The sequence below is a fragment of the Panthera leo genome, chromosome A1, assembly GCF_018350215.1.
Source record: "Panthera leo isolate Ple1 chromosome A1, P.leo_Ple1_pat1.1, whole genome shotgun sequence".
NCBI classification, from domain to species: domain Eukaryota; kingdom Metazoa; phylum Chordata; class Mammalia; order Carnivora; family Felidae; genus Panthera; species Panthera leo.
In genome coordinates, this window is record NC_056679.1 from 111,408,677 (window position 1) to 111,428,883 (window position 20,207).

Below are 20,207 nucleotides of genomic sequence, written 5' to 3' on the forward strand. Positions count from 1 at the left end.
TGTGTTTACAATCTTGGTCTCATGATCACCAATGAAATAGTAACTTTCAGGTTTACATCAGTATGAGCTGACTTTAACTCAGTTAAAGGGATAGGGAAGAAGCAGGTCCCCATTAGAGTATATACTACGGCTTGCCTGCTGGATCAGAGTAATTGGGTTTTATAAAAATATCCTCTCCCTTAAGCAGTATTAAGGTTTATCTTCAATATGCAAGTGGTACATTGAACTGGAAATTTTCTTAAAAACTGCTTCATGTATTAGGAAGCAAGTGTCATGTTGTAGCAAATTATGATAAATTTATATTTTCCCCTCTTTTCAAGAAACAGAGTCATCCTTGTGCACTGATGTTTCTTAAAATAACTAAAATTCTCTTCTTAATGTGAATTGTAAATGTTGATATTTGTAGGTCCTTTCTTAAGAGTAGTGAAGAATCTTCCAGAGGGAAAAGTTTGTGCTTCTAGGGACAGTAATCTTCCTTGTGCCTCACTTCATCCCTAAGTGGGTATGACTTGTTATTGCCACATGCTTTGTTAGTATATTTCACAAATTTACTTTTTAAATTTTACTTTAAAAATTATTTTAGATAGTGTGTAATATGTGCAATCCAGAATAATTTTATAATAGGCAGGTCATAAAAACATAACTTTAGTTAAGATTCACAATATTTGTTCTCTGGATAATGAGGGAATGAATGAGCCTTTTGGAGATATTGATATTAAGCAATTATTTTTTGCTGTACTGAATGTGTTTGATTTTTTTTTTTTTTTTTGGCAGTAGAGCAGTACCTGCTATCTCATCTTGTATTACTTTTTGATGTAAAGCAACTAATATTTACACTATGCCATATTTTTTTTATTGTAGTTGTAAATTATGAAAGATCCTTGAATTTTCTACAGATCTACAACTACTAAAGTAACAGACAAGGGCAATCTTGGTATTTAAATCTGAGCATGGCAATTCTACCACAAAAAGTACTCTATTTTTCTAATTTCTAGGATTTTTAAAATAACATTTCTGTACGTGACATACTAATATTCGCTCAAGCTGTACCATTTTAGTTTGCATATATTTCATTGTTTTAATTTAATGTAATGTATTGAGTCTAACAGACTGTTTTACAATAATTAGAATTAAAGATTTATTTCTTCTAATTAAAGATGCATAACAGCTATTATCTAGGGGACCATCAAATGTGATTTCAAGATTTTGTTAACTATTTCAAATAAAATCCTTCTATAGAAATTTTAATTTTGTAAAGTAGTGTATAATATTGTAACATTAAATTCTTGTTCTCAAATTCACATATGTATTGATCTTCAATGTGCTGTGTTAAATCTTGCATCTCTTAAATATTAGAGACAAGATTTGTCTTCCTTTTTACAGTTTGTAATTTTCACTGTTTTATTCCTGTAAAAAAAAAAAAGTCATTTGTAACCCATGCAAATAATCATTTGAAATGTGCTAACTTATCAATTTGGCTATTCAATAAAGTTATTGAAAAAGCTTATATATAGTGACTCGTCATTTAAAGGGATATGGATAACTTGCCAGTTACTGAATTGTGTTATGTTGTACCCCCAAGTCATTGGAAGGCTATGGCTGAAAGTGGTTTGAATCTAATCTGGTGTTACAGTGGTCATAAGCCAGGGGCAGCCAACAGGTGTCTCAGTTGGTTAAGTGACCAACCTCAGCTCAGGTCGTGAGAGCCTGGAGCCTGTTTCCAATTCTGTGTCCCACTCTATTTCTGCCCCTCCCCTGCTTGCTCTGTCTCTGTCTCTCTCAAAAATAAATAAAAACTAAAAAAGAAATTATAGAGTGGTCATAAACTTAATTCTTTTTTTTTTTTTAACGTTTATTTATTTTTTTTGAGACAGAGAGAGACAGAGCATGAACGGGGGAGGGTCAGAGAGAGAGGGAGACACAGAATCTGAAACAGGCTCCAGGCTCTGAGCTGTCAGCACAGAGCCCGACGCGGGGCTCAAACTCACGGAGTGCAAGATCATGACCTGAGCCGAAGTTGGCTGCTCAACCAACTGAGCCACCCAGGCGCCCCATAAGCTTAATTCTTGATGCTCACTCTTCATAGATTTAAAGTTGGTGTTGTTTTTTTTTTTTAATTCTTGACAGGTTTCAAGTACTACTCCATTGACTTCTGGATCCTTTGGTTATCAGTAAAATGCCTACTGTCAGTCTAATTGTTACTTTGAAGATAATGTTAGCTTTCATGATTTTTATTTTATCCTTAATATTCCTCAGTTTGGCTACTCTGAGTGTATTGTTTATCTTGCTAATTTTTCAGAGCACATTTTAATTTGAAAATCTTTGTATATCTTGATTTATGAAAAATTATCTATTTCTTTAATTGAGGTATGATTGACATATAAAGCTATTTTCTTTTAAAAATATGCTTGTCATTTTCTCTATTCTTTTTTACTTCAGAATTCATACAAGATGTATCTTTTCACTAATTCCTCTTTTGACTATGTCCAGGTTGGACTTTTCATCTCATCTCATGAATATTATATCTGCATACCTGTATTTTTCATTTCTAAGATTAATTTTTATTTATTTTTGGGACAGAGAGAGACAGAGCATGAACGGGGGAGGGGCAGAGAGAGAGGGAGACACAGAATCGGAAACAGGCTCCAGGCTCCGAGCCATCAGCCCAGAGCCTGACGCGGGGCTCGAACTCACGGACCGCGAGATCGTGACCTGGCTGAAGTCGGACGCTTAACCGAGTGCGCCACCCAGGCGCCCCTAATTTTTTTAATACCCGTCTGGTTTTGGTTGGTTTCTCCCTGTTTTTGCTCAGTAACGTATTCAGACTGTTCTATAAAATTCTTTCTGGGGAAATTCGCAATTTTTTAAGTTTTAATTCCAGTTATTTAACATACAGTATAATATTAGTTTCAGGTGCACCATACAGTGATTCAACAATTACATACATCACCCAGTGCTCATCACAAGTGCCATCCTTTTCCTCCTCTTCCTCTTCTCCTCCTCCTCCTCTTTCTCTTCCTTTTTCTCCTTTTTTTTAAAAAAAGTATTTTTTATTAGTATTTTTTTAAGTAATCTCTGCCCCCAGTGTGGAGCTTCATCTCAAGACCCCAAGATCGAGAGTCCCATGTTCTTCCGACTGAGCCAGCCAGGTGCCCCTCAACAAGTGCACTCCTTGTCCCCATCACCTATTTCACCTATACCCTCACCCCCCACAAATTCCAATTTTTTATTTGGTTGGTAGAATTTATTTTTTTTCATTAATTCATGTATTTTGAGAGAGAGGGAGAGAGAGCAGAGGAGGAGCAAAAAGAGAGGGAGATAATCCGAAAAAGGTTCTGCACTATCAGCGCAGAGCCCAACATGGGGCTCAAACCTTCAAACTGTGAGATCGTGATCTGAGCCAAGATCGAGTTGGACATGTAACTGACTGAGCCACCCAGGTGCCCCTGGCTGGCAGAATTTAAATGTAGTATTTATTCATGTTTGTTAGAATTTGAGTTTGTAGGTTACTGGAGTGGGAGAATTTTTGTTTTTGTTTTAGCTTATCTCTGTTCAAGTTCTCCATCCCTTCCTGCCCATCTAAGGGGTTTTTTAGTTGAATTTTCTGGCCCCTTCCCCAAGACTAGGGGTCATGGTAGTGTCCTGCAATGATTTGGGGCTATCGCCCACCAGCAGTGGGAAGACTAGTTGTTGTCCTCTCTTCTGCTGAACTTAAAAGCTCAAGTTCAAGGCTATGTGGGTCAATAGCAAATGATATTTTGAATAATTTTTGGAGGGAAAGCTTACCTCAAGCAGTGAGTCCTGTTTGTCCCTATGTGTTTGTTATGTGGAGCACTTCCAGTGCTTTTTAGCCCATAGAATGTGCTACCGTTGCCTGCTCATGGACCTGCTGCCCAACAGGCCCAATGTTAGCTCTGCAATGTTGCATTTTGGTCTGCTGTTTCTCTTGTTTTTTTTTTTTTTTTTTTAATGTTTATTTATTTTTGACAGAGACAGAGACAGAATGCGAGTGGGTTAGGGGCAGAGAGAGAGGGAGACACAGAAGCAGAAGCAGGCTCCAGGCTCTGAGCTGTCAGCACAGAGCCCGACGCAGGGCTCGAACTCACGAGCTGTGAGATCATGACCTGAGCCGAAGTCGGACGCTCAACTGACTGAGCCACCCAGGTGCCCCTGTTTCTCTTGTTTTTGAGTCTAGTTATTTGTTTTTCTCCCTTGACATTTTTAGCTGTTATTTCTGTGTGGAGTAGAGAGGTGTCCAAGGATCAACTTACTGCCTAAATTTATCCCCCGGAAACTGAATTCCGGAAACTTATTCAGATAAAACTGAATAAGTTTTATCACTTATGACTCAATCTTTTCAGCTGTGTATCTACATTTTATCAATCAAGTATTATTAGTAGCCTGCCTAAACAATGCTTCTAGCATCAAATAAAAATTATACATAAGACTCATTGAAAATGGCATGTTTTGGGGCACTTGGGTGGCTCAGTCGGTTAAGCATCTGACTTCAGCTCAGGTCATGAACTCTCGGTGCTTGAGTTCGAGCCCCACACCGGGCTCTGTGCTGACAGCTCAGAGCCTGGAGCCTGCTTCAGATTCTGTGTCTCCCTCTCTGTTCCTCCCCCAGTCACACACACACAGACACACACACAGACACACACACACTCTCTCTCAAAAATAAATAAAGATTAAAAAAAAAAATTTAAAAAAATGCCTTCTTTTGACACTTCCTCTAAAAGAAAAATTTCTGCAACTATTCACGTAAGTGTAATCTAGTGCTGTCAGTGCTAGATTTGTGGCAAAGTGGTAAGTTTTTTAAAGTTAATTTATGTATTGTGGGAGGAGGGGCAGAGAGAGGGAGAGACAGAGTCCCAAGCAGGCTCTTTGCTGTCAGCACAGAGCCCGACATGGGGCTGCAATCCACAAACACTGAAAAAAATCAAGGCAGACGCTTAACCCAGTCACCCAAAGCGCCCAAAATGGCAAAGTTTTAAAGAATCGATTTGCCCTTGCAAAGTCCATAGTGAGGGAGATAGAAATTAATATAAGAATCTTAAGTATGTGAGGCACCTGGGGGGCTCAGTCGGTTAAGTGTCCCACTCTTTTTTTTTTTAAACATTTTTTTTATTCATTTCTGAGAGAGAGGGCATGAAATAGGAGGGGCAGAGAGAGGGAGAAGGATCCAAAGGGGCTCTGCCCTGACAGCAGAGAGCCCAATGTGGGGCTTGAACTCATGAGGCATGAGATCATGACCTGAGCTGAAGTCAGAAGATTAACTGGCTGAGCCACCCAGGCACTGAGCCATCTAGGTACCCTGTTTCTGACTTTTGATTTCAGCTCGGGTCATGATCTCTGCATTCCTGAGTTCAACCTCCATGTCAGGCTCTGCACTGACAGCAAGGAACCTGCTTGGCATTCTGTCTCCCTTGCTCTCTGCCATTCCCCCACTCTCTCTCTGTCTCAAGAATAAATAAATTAAAAAAAATCTTAAGTATGCACATCATTTGTCAAAGAATCACTTATACCACTGACAAGTACTAGGAAGTTTAATAAATAAACTGCAGAAACCCATAGATAAATGGTTCCTCAGGAATGAGAAAGTGACATAAAATCTTCACATTTCTAATTCTTATCTAACTAAAGGGGCCATCATGCATCTAAGGAGACAAATTTTTTATTTGGCTTTCTATGGGCCTTCTTAAATGAAAAAAATATTGTTTATCCTAGAATTGTATTTGGTTTCAATTTATCAGAACTATACTTCATTAAGTTCTGCACATTTATTATACTTAACAATTACTTCGGTTTTAGAATTTTTTAAAGACACTATTGGGGACTCAGATATAGGTCTGTACACAAAGGCAGGGGAACCATTTCTAATGCTTTATAATTATTAACCAGGGCATGTCCTTGGGACTTAGCTTTCATTCCATCAAGGGAGAACATCCGCATTTATTTATATTTTTATTTTTTAATGTTTATTTATTTTTGAGAGAGTGTGAGTGGGGGAGGGGCAAAGAGAGGGGGGGAGCAGAGGATCTGAAGCAGGTTCTGCGCTGACAGCACTGAGCCCAATGTGAGGCTTGAACTCTTGAACCGCAAGATCATGACCTGCGCTGAAGTCAGATGCTCAACTGACTAAGCCACCTAGGCACCCCTATTTCTAAACAAACAAACAAACAAATAAATAAATGTTTATTTATTTTGAGAGAGAAAGAGCATGGATGCCAGCAGGGGAGGGGCAGAGAGGGACAGAGAGAATCCCAAGCAGGCTTTGTGAAGTGAGCACAGAGCCCAAGGAGGGGTTCAATCTCCAGAACCATGAAATCACAACTTGAGCCGAAAGCAAGAGTCCTAGGGCACCTGGGTGGCTCAGTTGGTTAAGCCCAGAACTTTGGCTCGGGTCATGATTTTGTGCTTCCTGAGTTTGAGCCCTGTGTTGGGCTCTCTGCTGACAGTTCAAGAGCCTGGAATCTGCTTCAGTTTCCAGTTTCTGTCTCCTTCTTTCTCTTATCTTCCCGGCTTGAGCGCTTGCGCTCTCTCTCAAAAAACAAACAAGCAAACAAAAACCAAAAGAGTCCCATGCTTAACCCACTCAGCTGCCTAAACACCCCCAAAAACCGTGTTTATACCTCAGCTCCTCATGTTATTGAATCCAGAAGATAAATTGTTAGATTTTTTTTTTACACTTTTTTTCTTAAACTTCTTGTCTGTTTGGAACAGAGTCAGGTGACTAATGGTTAAATACAGTATTTCATTACTTTCTGTTTAGGGAGGATTTCACCTGCTTCCTAATTTTGACTATGAGTTTGACTGATTCTGGTTTCATTGCAGGGGACCCACTAGATAGCCTCACCCTCTGGAGCTTCAGGTGTGAATCGGCCACAAGGCCCTCTCAGCAAGCGTTGACGGATGATTCGATTCCTTCGTTCTTTTACTCATTCACTTTATCTTTATGATTAACAGCTGCATACCAAATGCAGGGCTGCGTTATGACTTTTGTGTGTCCTACACACTTTTCTTTCATGGGCTCCTTCCTCCATACAGGCATTATTAAATCGTATTTTAGGACTGTGTTAGCAAAAGATGACTATAATCCAGGTCAGATTATTATATATTAATTATTATGCTTTTATTCTGACTTTAAAATAAATTAAAATTAATACATTTTCTCAGGCTCCTAATACTATTGTGGACCTCAACATTGCTTTAAGGTAAGTGGGCCCCGCTGAGAGCTCACATTGTTTCAGGAGTTGCAGTTGCGAATATACAATGCTGGAGCCTACATTCTAGCTGGTGAGAAACAGACATAAACAAAGTAAGTACATTTATCTTGCGAATCGGTTACAAATGTTAAGAAAAAACAATAAGGAGAACGTTATGGAGTGAGAAGGGTGGCAATTTAAACAGAATGGACAGGACAAGCATCACTAGGCAAGCCTTGAAGGAAGATGTGAACAAAGCCTGGAACACGACAGGTATATACTTGGGGGAAAAATACCATTAAGGAGAAAGTCTCAGCCACAAAAACAAATCCTAAAAGCAACTCTCCCCAAAGCGTCGCTCCTCGAGTTACGTATTTCCGTAATCTATAAGCGAGGTCGCAGAAGGTCATTGGAAACAAGTGCCTGCCGCATCAACCTCCATTTTGCTTTTGGGCACAAGCCCAAGCTACGTCCGGGCCTCATTTGTATTCCTTTACCTCTCGTTAGTTTGGGGGTTCGCTTTTCTTCATGTCCTCGTGAAGGGCAGAGAACCCTGTCGACGGAGGAGAGGAACATTGATAGTTAACACAGGCAGGAGGAACTAGGGCAGCCCAGTCTGCCCTCATTCAAAATGGCGGCGCGAGCCTCGCTCTTTGTCCGGTCGGGTGGCGCGCATGCTTAGCCAGCCTCTCCGGCTTGGCGTTCTGGAGGGGCGGGCCTACGGCGGGGGAGGCGGGGGGGGGGGCTCGCGCCCTGCGGCCTGGCCTGAAGTCATCTGCGCTGCCTCTGCTACCTGCAGCACCACCTTCATCCTTCCCTACCTATGGAGGGGAAGATGGAGCCTGTGACCGTAGCGACAGATAGCGGGGACCGGCCGGGGGCTCCAGCGGGCTCAGGCCTGTCGGCTTCCCAGCGTCGGGCCGAGCTGCGGCGGAGGAAGCTGCTTATGAACTCGGAACAGCGCATCAACCGGATCATGGGCTTTCACAGGCCCGGGAGTGGCGCAGGTGAGAACCTCCCATCTCCCTTCAGCTCCCGCCCACCTCTTTGAGTCTTGAGGATCGTTCTTGCTTTCCCTCCAATGCCCCGCTGATCTTTTTGACAAAGCTCTGCTCTCTGACCTCCCCTCTGTCCCTGCTTTTTAGGTGATGTCTCAAGTTCTCACTTCTTAATCTCTGGACGTTTCTAGTACCTGTCTTCAGTTTTCCGTAGGTTTCGCTCTCAGATTTTCCTTGTTCCCGCCCCAGGTTGTGAAACCTTGGCTCCTGAGCCCTATGGCATGGTGCCCTCTGCCCAGTAATGCTAGACAGCCCCTTGTTCCCCTTCTTTCCCCACGCCCTCCCCTCTTTTGAAGGGCGTACATTTTCCGCCCCGGTTACATTGCTCTCTTGTGCCCTTCAGGAAGAATACTTGGTTTTCTTTCCGTTCCAGATGCTTTCCCTTCTAGTGCCTTCCCTAGTATCTATCTTCCTTCTTTTGCTTTTCGCTGTTACTCTGTCGGCACAGGGGAGCTTGTGCTTACTGAACTGCCCCCCTAGTCCTTCCTACGTGGATCTAGGACCCTTACGGTCATATCGTAGTGTCTGTGTTCAGTGCCCTCAACACTGTCATCTGCAGGCTTTCTACAACAGGAGAATAAATTTGGAGCGACCATTCTTTGTACCCTAACAAGTGGGACGTGCCCACCAGAGGTCTTCTCTCTTAGTGTGCTGAGATTGATGTCAGGAACTGCATTTAACCCTAAAGAGAGTTCCTCATTTCTCCCCCAATGCATGTACAATGAGTTCCTAAAAATTTTTTTTCATGTGATTATTTATGGAACACTTAATATGAACTAGTGTTCTCTAAGTTTCCATTCAGTGCCTGTAGTAATTGATGCTTAGTCACTGTTCCAAAGCTACTTAAATCTTTGTGATTTCTGCGGGGCTTTAGATAGACAGCTCTGAACTTTTAGATAGTTCACAGGTTTGCAGCCAGAACTACTAGGAAAGGTAAGAAGCGCTTTTTCAAATTCATCTAGAACAGCAGGTAGAAAACACATTTCTCCCTTTAATAATTAAAAGCAGGGTATTTATTCTTTCCCAAGACATGTATTTGTTATCCTTCTCTAGGTACATTCTTAATTTTGTTCTTTTGCTTTGAACATTCTGTCACTAAAGGCTTTATTTTGTATTTAAACCCGAAAAGCATCCTAAAACTGCTAAAGTACTTACTAATGGCTCCAGCACTACAGTGGGAGGATTACGTAAACAGTAGCTGTAGGATATGCCACACCCTATGCTGACAGGACTCTGGATTCAGAATTGTAATATTAAAATACAGGTTTTAAAGAGCTTTAATCATTTTATATTTTTAACCAGATAGGCTAGAGCAGGCAGTGCAGTCATACTTCTGGGATACATTATCCATGAAAACCTGGTCTTTTTGGCTTGCTCCATCCATGACCATCTTTCCCAATTTGTCTGCTAGTCTTTATCTTCTACTCCCCAAATTTGGATTATGTCCTTTGCAGGAAAACTCTTCTGGAGTGATGTATTTTGAGCGTGTAGAGGAAGGAACTAGTTTATTTTTTCATGCGGAACCAGTATTTAGATTCAGAGACTGCAGAGTTCTACCAGTAGCAGCATATTTTTTAATCTTAACGTGAAAGGTGTTTGCCAGTATACACTACATAAGGCTTCTAAATTTCTCTTCTCAGAAGAAGAAGGTCAAACAAAATCAAAGCAGGACAGTGACAAACTGAACTCTCTCACCATCCCTTCAGTTTCAAAGCGAGTAGTGCTGGGCGATTCGGTTGGTACAGGAACTACTGACCAGCAAAGTGATGTGGCCGAGGTAAAGGGGACTCAGCTGGGAGACAGATTGGACTCTTTCATTAAACCACCTGAGTGCAATAATGATGTAAACCTTGAGCTCCGGCAGCGGAACAGAGGGGACCTGACAGCAGACACTGTCCAGAGGGGTTCTCGCCATGGCCTCGAACAGTACCTCTCCAGATTTGAAGAAGCAATGAAGCTACGGAAACAGCTGATTAGTGAGAAACCCAATCAAGAAGATGGAAATACAGCAGAAGAATTTGACTCTTTTCGAATATTTAGATTGGTGGGATGTGCTCTTCTTGCCTTTGGAGTCAGAGCTTTTGTTTGCAAGTACTTGGTAAGAAATATAATGGAAAATGCAAATTGGTTATGTGATGAGGACTATTAGTCCGTGGGACTGATTGCCAGTATTACTGTTTACCAGATTCATGTGGCTGTTTGGGGATATAGTATAAACTGCTGTTCACCTAGATATAGATGAAATGTCCTGGTTAAATACAGAGCCCAGTAATAATTGCTTAACTCTTTCTGTATTCTAGGCAGCATTCTAAGTGCTTTACATGTATTAATTCATTTAACCTCATCCTCCTGAACTAGGTATCATTTGACTCTGTGTTTTATAGATGAAGGAATGAAGCCTCAGGGGTTAAGTCATTTGCCCAAGGTCACATCGCTAAGTGACAGCTGGGCAGTTGCTTTCCAAAGCCAAAGGGTAAAGTATCTACATGTACTATAGATTAATCACCACTTTTCAAATAATTTGAAACCTTAAAATGCAGTTGCTGTGGTCCTGAACAGGAGCTTTAATTTAATATAATCCTGAACCACATAATTTTCCTGTCGTTCAGAAAGCACCTCAGCATTTTATAATGTGGTAGTATCATCATAATGGCAGTTCCTCTTTATTGTACCAGAACGTGCCGGGAGAATTGAAGAAAGACATAGCTCATAGTTTAGTGTCTTGCTCTTCGAAGTATTTCCATTCACTAGACATTTAAAGAATATCTACCAGGTACATAAGCAAATTTTTCAGATTATTAAAGTTTAGGTTTCTCGGCAAAAACCTTTCTTAAAATCAGTTTTATGCATTTTTTCTTAAGTGAGAATCTGTTGTACAGACTTTTTTCTGATGTTAAATTGTCCTAGCTTTCAGCATTTAGTGAGATGTGTAGCTGCTTTCTCTTATTGAGAGGGCTCTGTGTTTTTATGATTTGAAAGTTAGGTCCTATTTTTATGCCTCATTTTTGTATGAGGTTTTTTTGGTTTTCTGGGGCTTTTTGCTATGAGATTTTCAGCTGCTATTTCTAAGTACTTCCATCTGGTGATGTTTGTTTGCTCGTTCACTCCATAATATTTTTACGTTTAGGAATAAATGTAAATTAATTATTGTTTTGATCTTTCTGATTATATTGTGTGAGAAGCAAGAAAACCATGCCATTTTATCTATAACAAGAATAGCTTGTCATTTGGATGCCAGAGATAGAGTTAATAAGTCAACTTCTTGCCCCAGAGTCTGGGAATGCATGTTATCTTTTGAGTACTGGGCTTTTATGTGTGCTTCGAAATTGTCAGTTAGTTACTTCTCGGTGAGAGAGATGTTACTGCATAATGTGTTACACATCTATCCCACCATTGAATACTCTAAATCATTTAAAGAGTAAATTTTTGTGAGAGAAGACATTTTGGGGGACATCAAAATAATGTGACTTGAGAAGCATGTTTTTTAATAAGGACTTAATTATAAGCTTAATTATAAACTTATTTATAAACTTAATTATAAGTTTTATAATAAGGAAATCTAGTCCCTTTAGTTTTTTCACCCTTCTGCAGAAACAAGACTACTTTCAGCCACTAAAATTAAGTTGTTGGTTTTTTTTTTTTTTACCATGTTTTTGCTTGGAATTTTACAGCTGCTGTTAGTTTAGTTTGATTTGTTGTGATTTGAATGATAATGTTGGAAATACATAACTTTATCTTCTGTCTTCACAGTCCATATTTGCTCCGTTTCTTACTTTACAACTTGCATACATGGGACTATACAAATACTTTCCTAAGGTAAATTAAAATTTTTTCTAAATTGGGGTGATGTGTTTAGACCGATTAATGATTAGATAATTCTAAGAGCTTAAAAAAAATTAGTCATACTCATGGTCTGAATCAGTGTTACTAAGAGTGTCATTGTCCCACCAATGCTGATCTTAAAACTTTCATTTCTATTTATAATGAGTTAAGTTCAGGAGGGAGTGATTAGAAACTTGTTAGCAATTTGAAATTGCCATAACATTTTTATCATATTTTACAAATATGTCGATCTACCATAGACTGGTGGAAAAACTTAACTACAGAATTTGAATAGTACTTGTCTGAGAAAGTATTGAGTTTAATTACTTAGTGAATGTAGTGATGCATTGTCTGTAATAAAGGAAATTAATTTTAAGAGGGGGCCATTTATCTTACTGTGCTCCTTTCTAGATGCTTAACAGCAGTGCTGTTTATCTTAATGTCAAGGGCCTGGTATTTTCAAGAAATATTTGGCCAAAACTGCATTACAGAATCATGTAGAGTGTCCGTGTTTACCTAGTTGGGTTACTTACAAATGTATACACAGTTTTATGGGACTTGAGTGGTGGAGAAAATAACCTCACTTATGTGATTGAGTTTTGTATGAGTTTTTTACTGAAAAACAGGTACTTGGTCATTTGCTTAGTTATTTATTATTATTTGTGTTTATTTTTTGAGAGAGAGAGAGAGACAGAGCATGAGTGGGGGAGGGGGGGGAGAGAGAGACACACACACAGAATCCAAAGCAGACTCCAGGCTCTGAGCTGTCAGTACAGAGCCTGACTTGGGGCTGGAATTCAACGAAATGTGAGATCATGCCCTGAGCGGAAGTTGGTAGCTTAACCAACTGAGCCACCTAGGCACCCTCTCATGTGTATTTTGAATGGGGTTTGAAACATTTATATTTATGAAGAGTCAAATAGGCCATATATATAAAGTAAGAGAGAGAAGAAAGAAATGTAATTTTATTTTATTTTAAAATTTATTTAGTTTTTTTGATTATATAGATGTATATTTATTGACCTCTCACCCCCAAGAAAAGTAATTAATTAAAGTGTCTGTTTAGAAATTAATTCTTTAAACACTGATTATAGTTTTACAATAGCAAAGTTTGGAAACAACGAAGATGTCTACTAATAAATGACCTATTGGGGCGCCTGGCTGGCTCTGTCAATAGAGTATATGACTCTTAATCTTGGGGCCGAGAGTTTGAGCCTCATGTTGGGTGTGGCGTCTACTTAAAATAAAAATGTTCTTTTAAAAAAAAAATTTTTTTTTAATGTTTATTTCTGAGACAGAGACAGAACATGCGTGGGGGAGGGGCAGAGAGAGAGGGAGGCACAGAATCCCAAGCAGGCTCCAGGCTCTGAGTTGTCAGCACAGAGCCCGACGCGGGGCTTGAACTCACAAACTGTGAGATCATGGCCTGAGCTGAAGTCGGTCGCTCAACCGACTGAGCCACCCAAGCACCCCAAAAATGTTTTAAATATTAAAAAAAAAAAATGACTCACTAAATTATGGCATATCCATTCAGAATGATGAAGCTCTGATGTATAGATATTAGTAAGCTCGCCAAGAAATACTAAGAGAAGAAAACAAAATGCAGCATAGGATCTATAGTATATTGCTTTTTTCGTAAAAAGGCGAATAATACATATTTGATTTTGCTTGTGTATGTGTGAAGAAACTGGAAGTTTTGTGATTTTTTTTTTTTTTTTTTTTTTTAAGATTTTAGTTTTAAGTAATCTCTATACCCAACATAGGGCTCAAACTTACAACCCTGATAACAAGATTCGCACAATCTGAGCCAGCCAGGAATCCCATAAACTCTGGAAAAATGTTACATGAAACTCTTAACAGCAGTTATTTGTGATAGGAACGTGTGGGGGTTACTAGGTAAATGGGGGAGAGAAAAGGAAGGGAGATTACTGTATACTTTGTACTTTTCTCTCAACAAAACATTTTTTTATGGATGTGTCTTTTTTTTTTTTTTTAAGTGTATTTATTTTGAGAGAGAGAGAGAAAGAGAATCCCAAGCAGCTCCAAGCTGTCAGTGCAGAGCCCGACTCCAGGCTCGATCTCATAAACCATGAGATCCTGAAATCAAGAGTTGGACACTTAACCAACTGAGCCACCCAGGTGCCCCTGTAACTTTTCTTTTTAAGATAAAAAACAATTTTTTTAAGTAATCTCCACACCTACATGGGGCTTGAACTTACCACCCTGAGATCTAGAGTCACATGCATTAGCAGCTGAGCCAGCCAGGTACCCCTTTGTTTCATTTTATTTTCTTTCCCTCTCTTCTTTCTTTCTTTGTTTTTCTTTCTTTCTTTCTTTTTTTCCTTCCTTCCTTCCTTCCTTCCTTCCTTCCTTCCTTCCTTCCTTCCTTCCTTCCTTCTTTTTACGTGTTTATCACTTATTTTTGAGAAGAGAGAGTGCATGTGAACAGAAGTGAGTGGGGGAAGGGCAGAGAGAGAGGGAGACAGAAAATCCCAAGCAAGCTCCATGCTGCCAGCGCAGAGCCTGTCACAGGGCCAAAGCCACGAGCCATGAGATCATGATGTGAGCTAAAACCAAGAGCTTAACCAACTGAGCCACCCAGGCACCTTTTTTTTTTAGAGATTTTATTTTTAAGTAACCTCTACACCCAGCATGGGGCTTGAATTTATAACCCCGAGATCCAGAATAACATGCTCTACCCACTGAGCCAGCCAGGTGCCCCTTCTAGGAACACTTAAGAAAAAATTCTTTTTTTAATGTTTATTTTTGAGAGAGACAGAGACAGAATGTGAGTGGTTTGGGGCAGAGAGAGAGGGAGACACAGAATCTGAAGCAGGTTCCGGGCTCTGAGCTGTCAGCCCAATGCCCAATGCCGGGCTTGAACTCAACAAGCTGTGAGATCATGACCTGAGCCAAAGTCAGATGCTCAACCGACTGAGCCATCCAGGCGCCCCTGGAACAGTTTTTAAACAGACAGAAATGTTTAAAGAATTGTACAGTGAGCGCCCATTTCTACTTATTACCTAAATTCTACAAGTAACATTTTGTTATATTATCATGATTTATGCAATTTATCCATTTTCAGTCCATCTTTTTTTTTTTCCTTGATGAGTTTCAAAGTATGTTGTAGATGTTGACATCAGTATGCTTTACCCCTACATGTTCTGGTCAGGTGTCATTAACTACAATTCAGTGGTTGTTTATGGTTATCCTTGTTTTCATTAAGGTAAAATTTTCACACAGTAAAATGCTCAAATCTTTAGTGAGTTTTGTCAGCCTGTGAGTCCCAAATCCTTTAAAGGTTTAGAACATGACTGTTAGGAATTTCCACTGTGTCCCTTTTCAGTCAGCTTTCAACCCCTTACACCCTGAGGGTCTGATTGTTTTTTTCCCACCATAGATTAGTTTTTGCCTATGTTAGTACTTCTTTCTTTCCTTTTTTTTTTAAGATTTCATTTATTAAAAAAATTTTTTTTTTGTTTATTTATTTTGAGAGAGAGAGTGCGCACAAGTGGGGAAGGGGCAGAGAGAAGAGAGACACAGAATCCCAAGCAGGCTTTGCCTCATCAGTGCAGAGCCTGATGTGAGGCTCCAGCTTATGAAGTAGGAGATCATGACCTGCACTGAGATCAAGAGTCGGATGCTTAACCGACTGAGCCACCCAGGTGCCCCTAAGTATTTTATTTTTAAGTAATCTCTATACCCAGCGTGGGGCTCAAACTCAAAACCCCGAGATCAAGAGCCAGCCCGCTGCTCCTGTTTTAGTATTTCATATATGTGGAATCATTCTTGTACATACTTTTTTGTGCAAGGCTTCTTTTATCCTGCATAATTTTGAGTTTCATCCATGTTTTTGAGTGTATCAGGCCATCCACACCCCCCTTTTTTTTCTTAGTAATATTCCATTGTATGACTGTATGCATTTGTTGATCTCATCTCCTCTTGATGGTCATCTTGCTTGTTTCCAATTTTTGGTTATTATGTCTAAAGCAGCTGACAATTTCTATGAATCCTTTTGTAGACATAGGCTCTATTTTCTCTTGGGTAACCTTTGCTTTTTATATTTAAAAAGTTTTTTAATCATGTGACTGGGTTTGTTGATAACCAAAGTGATAAATAAAAATTCAGCCTTGGGTCGCCTGGGTGGCTCAGTCGGTTAAGCATCCGACTTCGGCTCATGTCATGATATCATGGTTTGTGAGTTGGAGCCCTGCATCGGGCTTTGTGCTGACAGCGCAGAGCCTGGAGTCTGCTTCGAATTCTATGTCTCCTTCTCTCCCTGCTCCTCCCCTGACCTCTCTCTCTCTCTCAAAAATTAAGATTAAAAAAAAAAGATAATAGTACTCTTTAAAAAAAAAAAATCAGCCTTGAATCTGTCTAAAAATTAGATGAGAAAATTTTATCAGGGGATACATGTTCCATGATATCCTACTGCATGCGTAACAAGTGTGAATTCCTTTGCATGGCAGATAGGGCTCTACAGAATGTTGTGATGATTCTGTCACGAATAACTCTGTCCTTTAGTATGGCTGTCACTCTTCAGGCTTTTGTTGTTGTGAGACTTACCTTACAATGAGATTTCTCCTCTCATTTTTATCCAGCTAAATCTTGCTCATTCTTGAAGGCCTGTTTTCAATTTCCAATTCTACTTCCTTTTGAAATAAGATCTTCACTGTGCTTTCTTTATGCATATAACCGTGGACTAATTTCTATCTTCTTTGAGCCACTATGCTATATATTATCCATGCCATTCATTTAGCAGTTATTTATGTCCTGTGTAGTAATGTTTTTCCTGTTTTTGTCTTGTGCGGTTGTATATATCTTAAATTGTTATTTTTGCCTTGCCTCTAAGGCTTTTTTTTTCCACTTTTGATAGCATGAATGGTGTCTTTCCCATTATTGCCTAGCGATTTGCTGCTTTACACATTATATGCTTAGTAAATGTTGGTTGATATATTACTGATTGATGTATTGAAACTTCAGTAATAGTTTTGAATCATTTCGGCAAAAATAGCAGCACTGATCATGTATGTATAGAGCTTAAGTAGTCTTCTGAAAGCTGTAAGATTTATTTAAATCTTTCTGTGTACAGGGTGAAAAGAAGATAAAGACAACAGTACTAACAGCTGCACTTCTGTTATCTGGAATTCCTGCTGAAGTGATAAATCGATCAATGGATACCTATAGTAAAATGGGAGAAGTTTTCACAGATCTCTGTGTCTACTTTTTCACTTTTATCTTTTGTCATGAACTCCTCAATTACTGGGGCTCTGAAGTACCATGAAGCTTGGAGAACACAGAAGGAGAAGCTTATAAAAAAGCAACTTCTCATCTATATTGCAGTGTCTCTAAAAGAGGCAAATCAGTTTACACCTTTATGTCATTCTTTTACTTTATAGGGTTGTAAAATCATTTGATTAGGAATGGAATGGTAGGTTCCCTGATTTAAAAGTGTTAAGTTTGTATTAATACTGATGTGAAGAATATACTACCATGGTCACTAATTGACTTTTCTTGTTTGATTAGAATCCCTAGTCTGTACCTTTCCCTAACTTCTAAGATTTGTAATTCCTCTTTTGGGAGCCGAGCTACTGCTTTTAGGAGAGCAGATGCACACGGTCTCAGCCAGCCCCAAAGGCTGCGACTTGTATTTGTGTTGTTCTGTCCTGAGAAATGGAGCTGTCTTAATAAAATGAAAGAAACTGAATTGTCTAATGTTAAGTCTGCACGTTTTAACTTATAAGAGCTGAATAAGGTAGCCAATTTTATCTTGTTGAGTATCTTAATTTTTACTTCAGCCTAAATATGGAGTAATAGATGAAGTGATTAACATTCATACATGTGAACTTAGAAGGTATTTATGAGGATATTTATTTTAATTTTTATTTATGAAAATTTTTTTATTACCAAACTCAGAATTGGAAATTTTCACTTTTGAGTTTTCATTTTCTACAACTAAGGTTTTAAAGCAAACTAGAACAGCATGATTAGTATATATAAAAATGAAATTTGAAAATTGACTGCGGTATGCAACCCACTATCATAGATACCCTTTTAACTAACTTGGTAACTGTCATATTTGGAAGGTTATAAAACATTAGGTGTTAATTTTGCTTGTTATCACATTTCCTTAAAGATTTTTGTATGGTCTATTTGATTAATCCTTGTGAAAGGGTATATATTAATTAAGAGCATATATATCTTTTTTTTTTTTTAAAGTTTTATTTATTTAAGTAATCACTATATCCAGTGTGGGGCTTGAGCTCATGACTTCAAGATCAAGAGTTGCATGCCCCTCTGACTCATTCAGGCACCGCTAAAAAATACACCTTTTTTTTTTTTCCATTACTCCCAAAGTCTTCATTTTTTGTCATTTTACTTTGAACTAGAATAATAGAGAATATAGTAATTTAAGTGTATCCCCTGACTTAGGATAAGATGATGAGCACGTGTTCTTCCTGATTCCATAATGAATCTAGAATCAAGAAGATTAAAAAGCATCCTCAGATTTGTCATCTTCCTCCCAATCCCTAGGAAGACACTAGTGGCCTTCAATTGTATGTGTTAACTTCTTTTGTGTCTTTAAAAAAAAAAAAGCCCCATTCAGTCGGTTGACACATGCCAAGCTTTAATAATTATAGATCATTATCAAATTTATTTCAGAGGGAAGAGTTGGCTATAAGATGTCTGTGTCTGTTAGTGCCATTTTTTTTATTCAGCCAGTTGGCATCTCCCTTACTATTTGCTTAAGTTTGTTGAGTAGTGTCAAACAGAAATGGTAGTTTCTTAGTGTTGGGAATCATACAGAATTTTTTACTTCAGAAATTTCAAGGACTCGAAATGTATATGAGTAAAAACTAGATGGAAAAGTGACATCTTCGACCAGATTAGTTGTATAAATGGATGTGTGTCACCACCATTGGTCCTAAAAACAATAAGAGGGTTATGAGACACTTAGAGCTGGTTAATTAGGTGTGCCTGCTGGCTCAGTCAGAGGAACATGTGACTCATGGTCTTGGGGTTGTGAGTTCAAGCCCCATGTTGGGTGTAGAGATTACTTAAAACTATTACGATACTTAAAAAAATGAACTTAGAATCAAAATCTGTTTGGGAAGCCAGGGCATTTTGTTAAAAGTGATGGAGACATACTGGACTATAATTACTTATTTTACCTGTCCTAATAGTTAAAAGAATTTTTTCTGGGACATAGAATTGCTTTGAACTTAACGTAAACATATTGTGAACTTAACAAGGCCATCAGAATTGTTACATGATTATATTCTCTTAAAGGGGATTTAGAAATGCATTATCTTGAAAAGAGCTCTGGGCTGGGTATCAGATGCATGGGTTCTGGTTCCAGTTTAGATTCCAAAAAGATTAGTGACCTAGGATTAAGTTTGTTTCCTGAGTCTCCATTTTCTCACTTAAAATCAAGAAATTCAAGTATATGATTTAAAAAATCTGTTCCAGCTGTAACATTAACTTCTGCATGGCCTCATCCAGTTTCATGGCTTCAAATACCCCATTATTAAATGCTTATGACCCCTATCTCTCAGACAACCTCTATTTCTCCCTTGAACTCTACAGTCATGTATCCCCTAATGTGGCCATTACCTCCTGGATGTCTAGTAGCCATCTCCAACAACATGTTACTGTAGCAGATCCACTGATTTCCTCTCCTTCCCCTGCCAAATCTGCTTCCATGCCTTTCTTGTTTCTATAAGTTCACCACGACCCACAGTAATTCTGTTCAAAACCCGAGAGTCCTCTTTTTTTTTTAATTTTTATTTTGAGAGAGGAGGGGAGGAGAGAATCCCAAGCAGGTTCCATGTTCATGCAGAGCCCATCATGGGACTCCATCCAAGTGTGAGATCATGACCTGAGCTGGTATCGAGAGTTGGACACTTAACCGACTGAGCCACCTAGGCACCTCCTGATAGTCCTCTTTATGCCTTCCTTTCCCTCACAGTTCACGTCCACTTTATCAGTTAGTGTTTGGAGAGCTGCCTCAAATACATCCAGGATCTGACCCCTTCTCAGGGTTTCCATGTTTAAGTCACTAGTGGTTTTCTGTTTTTCCTAGACTGAAACTCACACTTGTTACCCACATACAAGCAATGTA

At 39.1% G+C, this 20,207-nt stretch overlaps 1 protein-coding gene across 1 annotated transcript; it reads left to right on the forward strand.

The window, feature by feature from the left end:
* The first annotated feature begins 7,942 nt into the window (after window positions 1-7,942).
* CAMLG (calcium modulating ligand) lies at window positions 7,943-17,792 on the forward strand. Its single transcript, XM_042935531.1, has 4 exons — window positions 7,943-8,212; window positions 9,904-10,361; window positions 12,014-12,079; window positions 17,178-17,792. The coding sequence occupies exons 1-4, from the start codon at window positions 8,029-8,031 to the stop codon at window positions 17,367-17,369; spliced, it is 900 nt and encodes a 299-aa protein (XP_042791465.1). The 5' UTR covers window positions 7,943-8,028; the 3' UTR covers window positions 17,370-17,792.
* Window positions 17,793-20,207: the final 2,415 nt, after the last annotated feature.

What these genes read in the sequence shown, in the direction of transcription:
- CAMLG (XM_042935531.1), top strand. Translation starts at nt 8,029, where the DNA reads ATGGAGGGGAAGATGGAGCCTGTGACCGTAGCGACAGATAGCGGGGAC. An exon ending in CAGGCCCGGGAGTGGCGCAG is followed by an intron (nt 8,213 to 9,903) that starts GTGAGAACCTCC and finishes TTCTCTTCTCAG; the next exon opens with AAGAAGAAGGTCAAACAAAA. An exon ending in CTTTTGTTTGCAAGTACTTG is followed by an intron (nt 10,362 to 12,013) that starts GTAAGAAATATA and finishes CTGTCTTCACAG; the next exon opens with TCCATATTTGCTCCGTTTCT.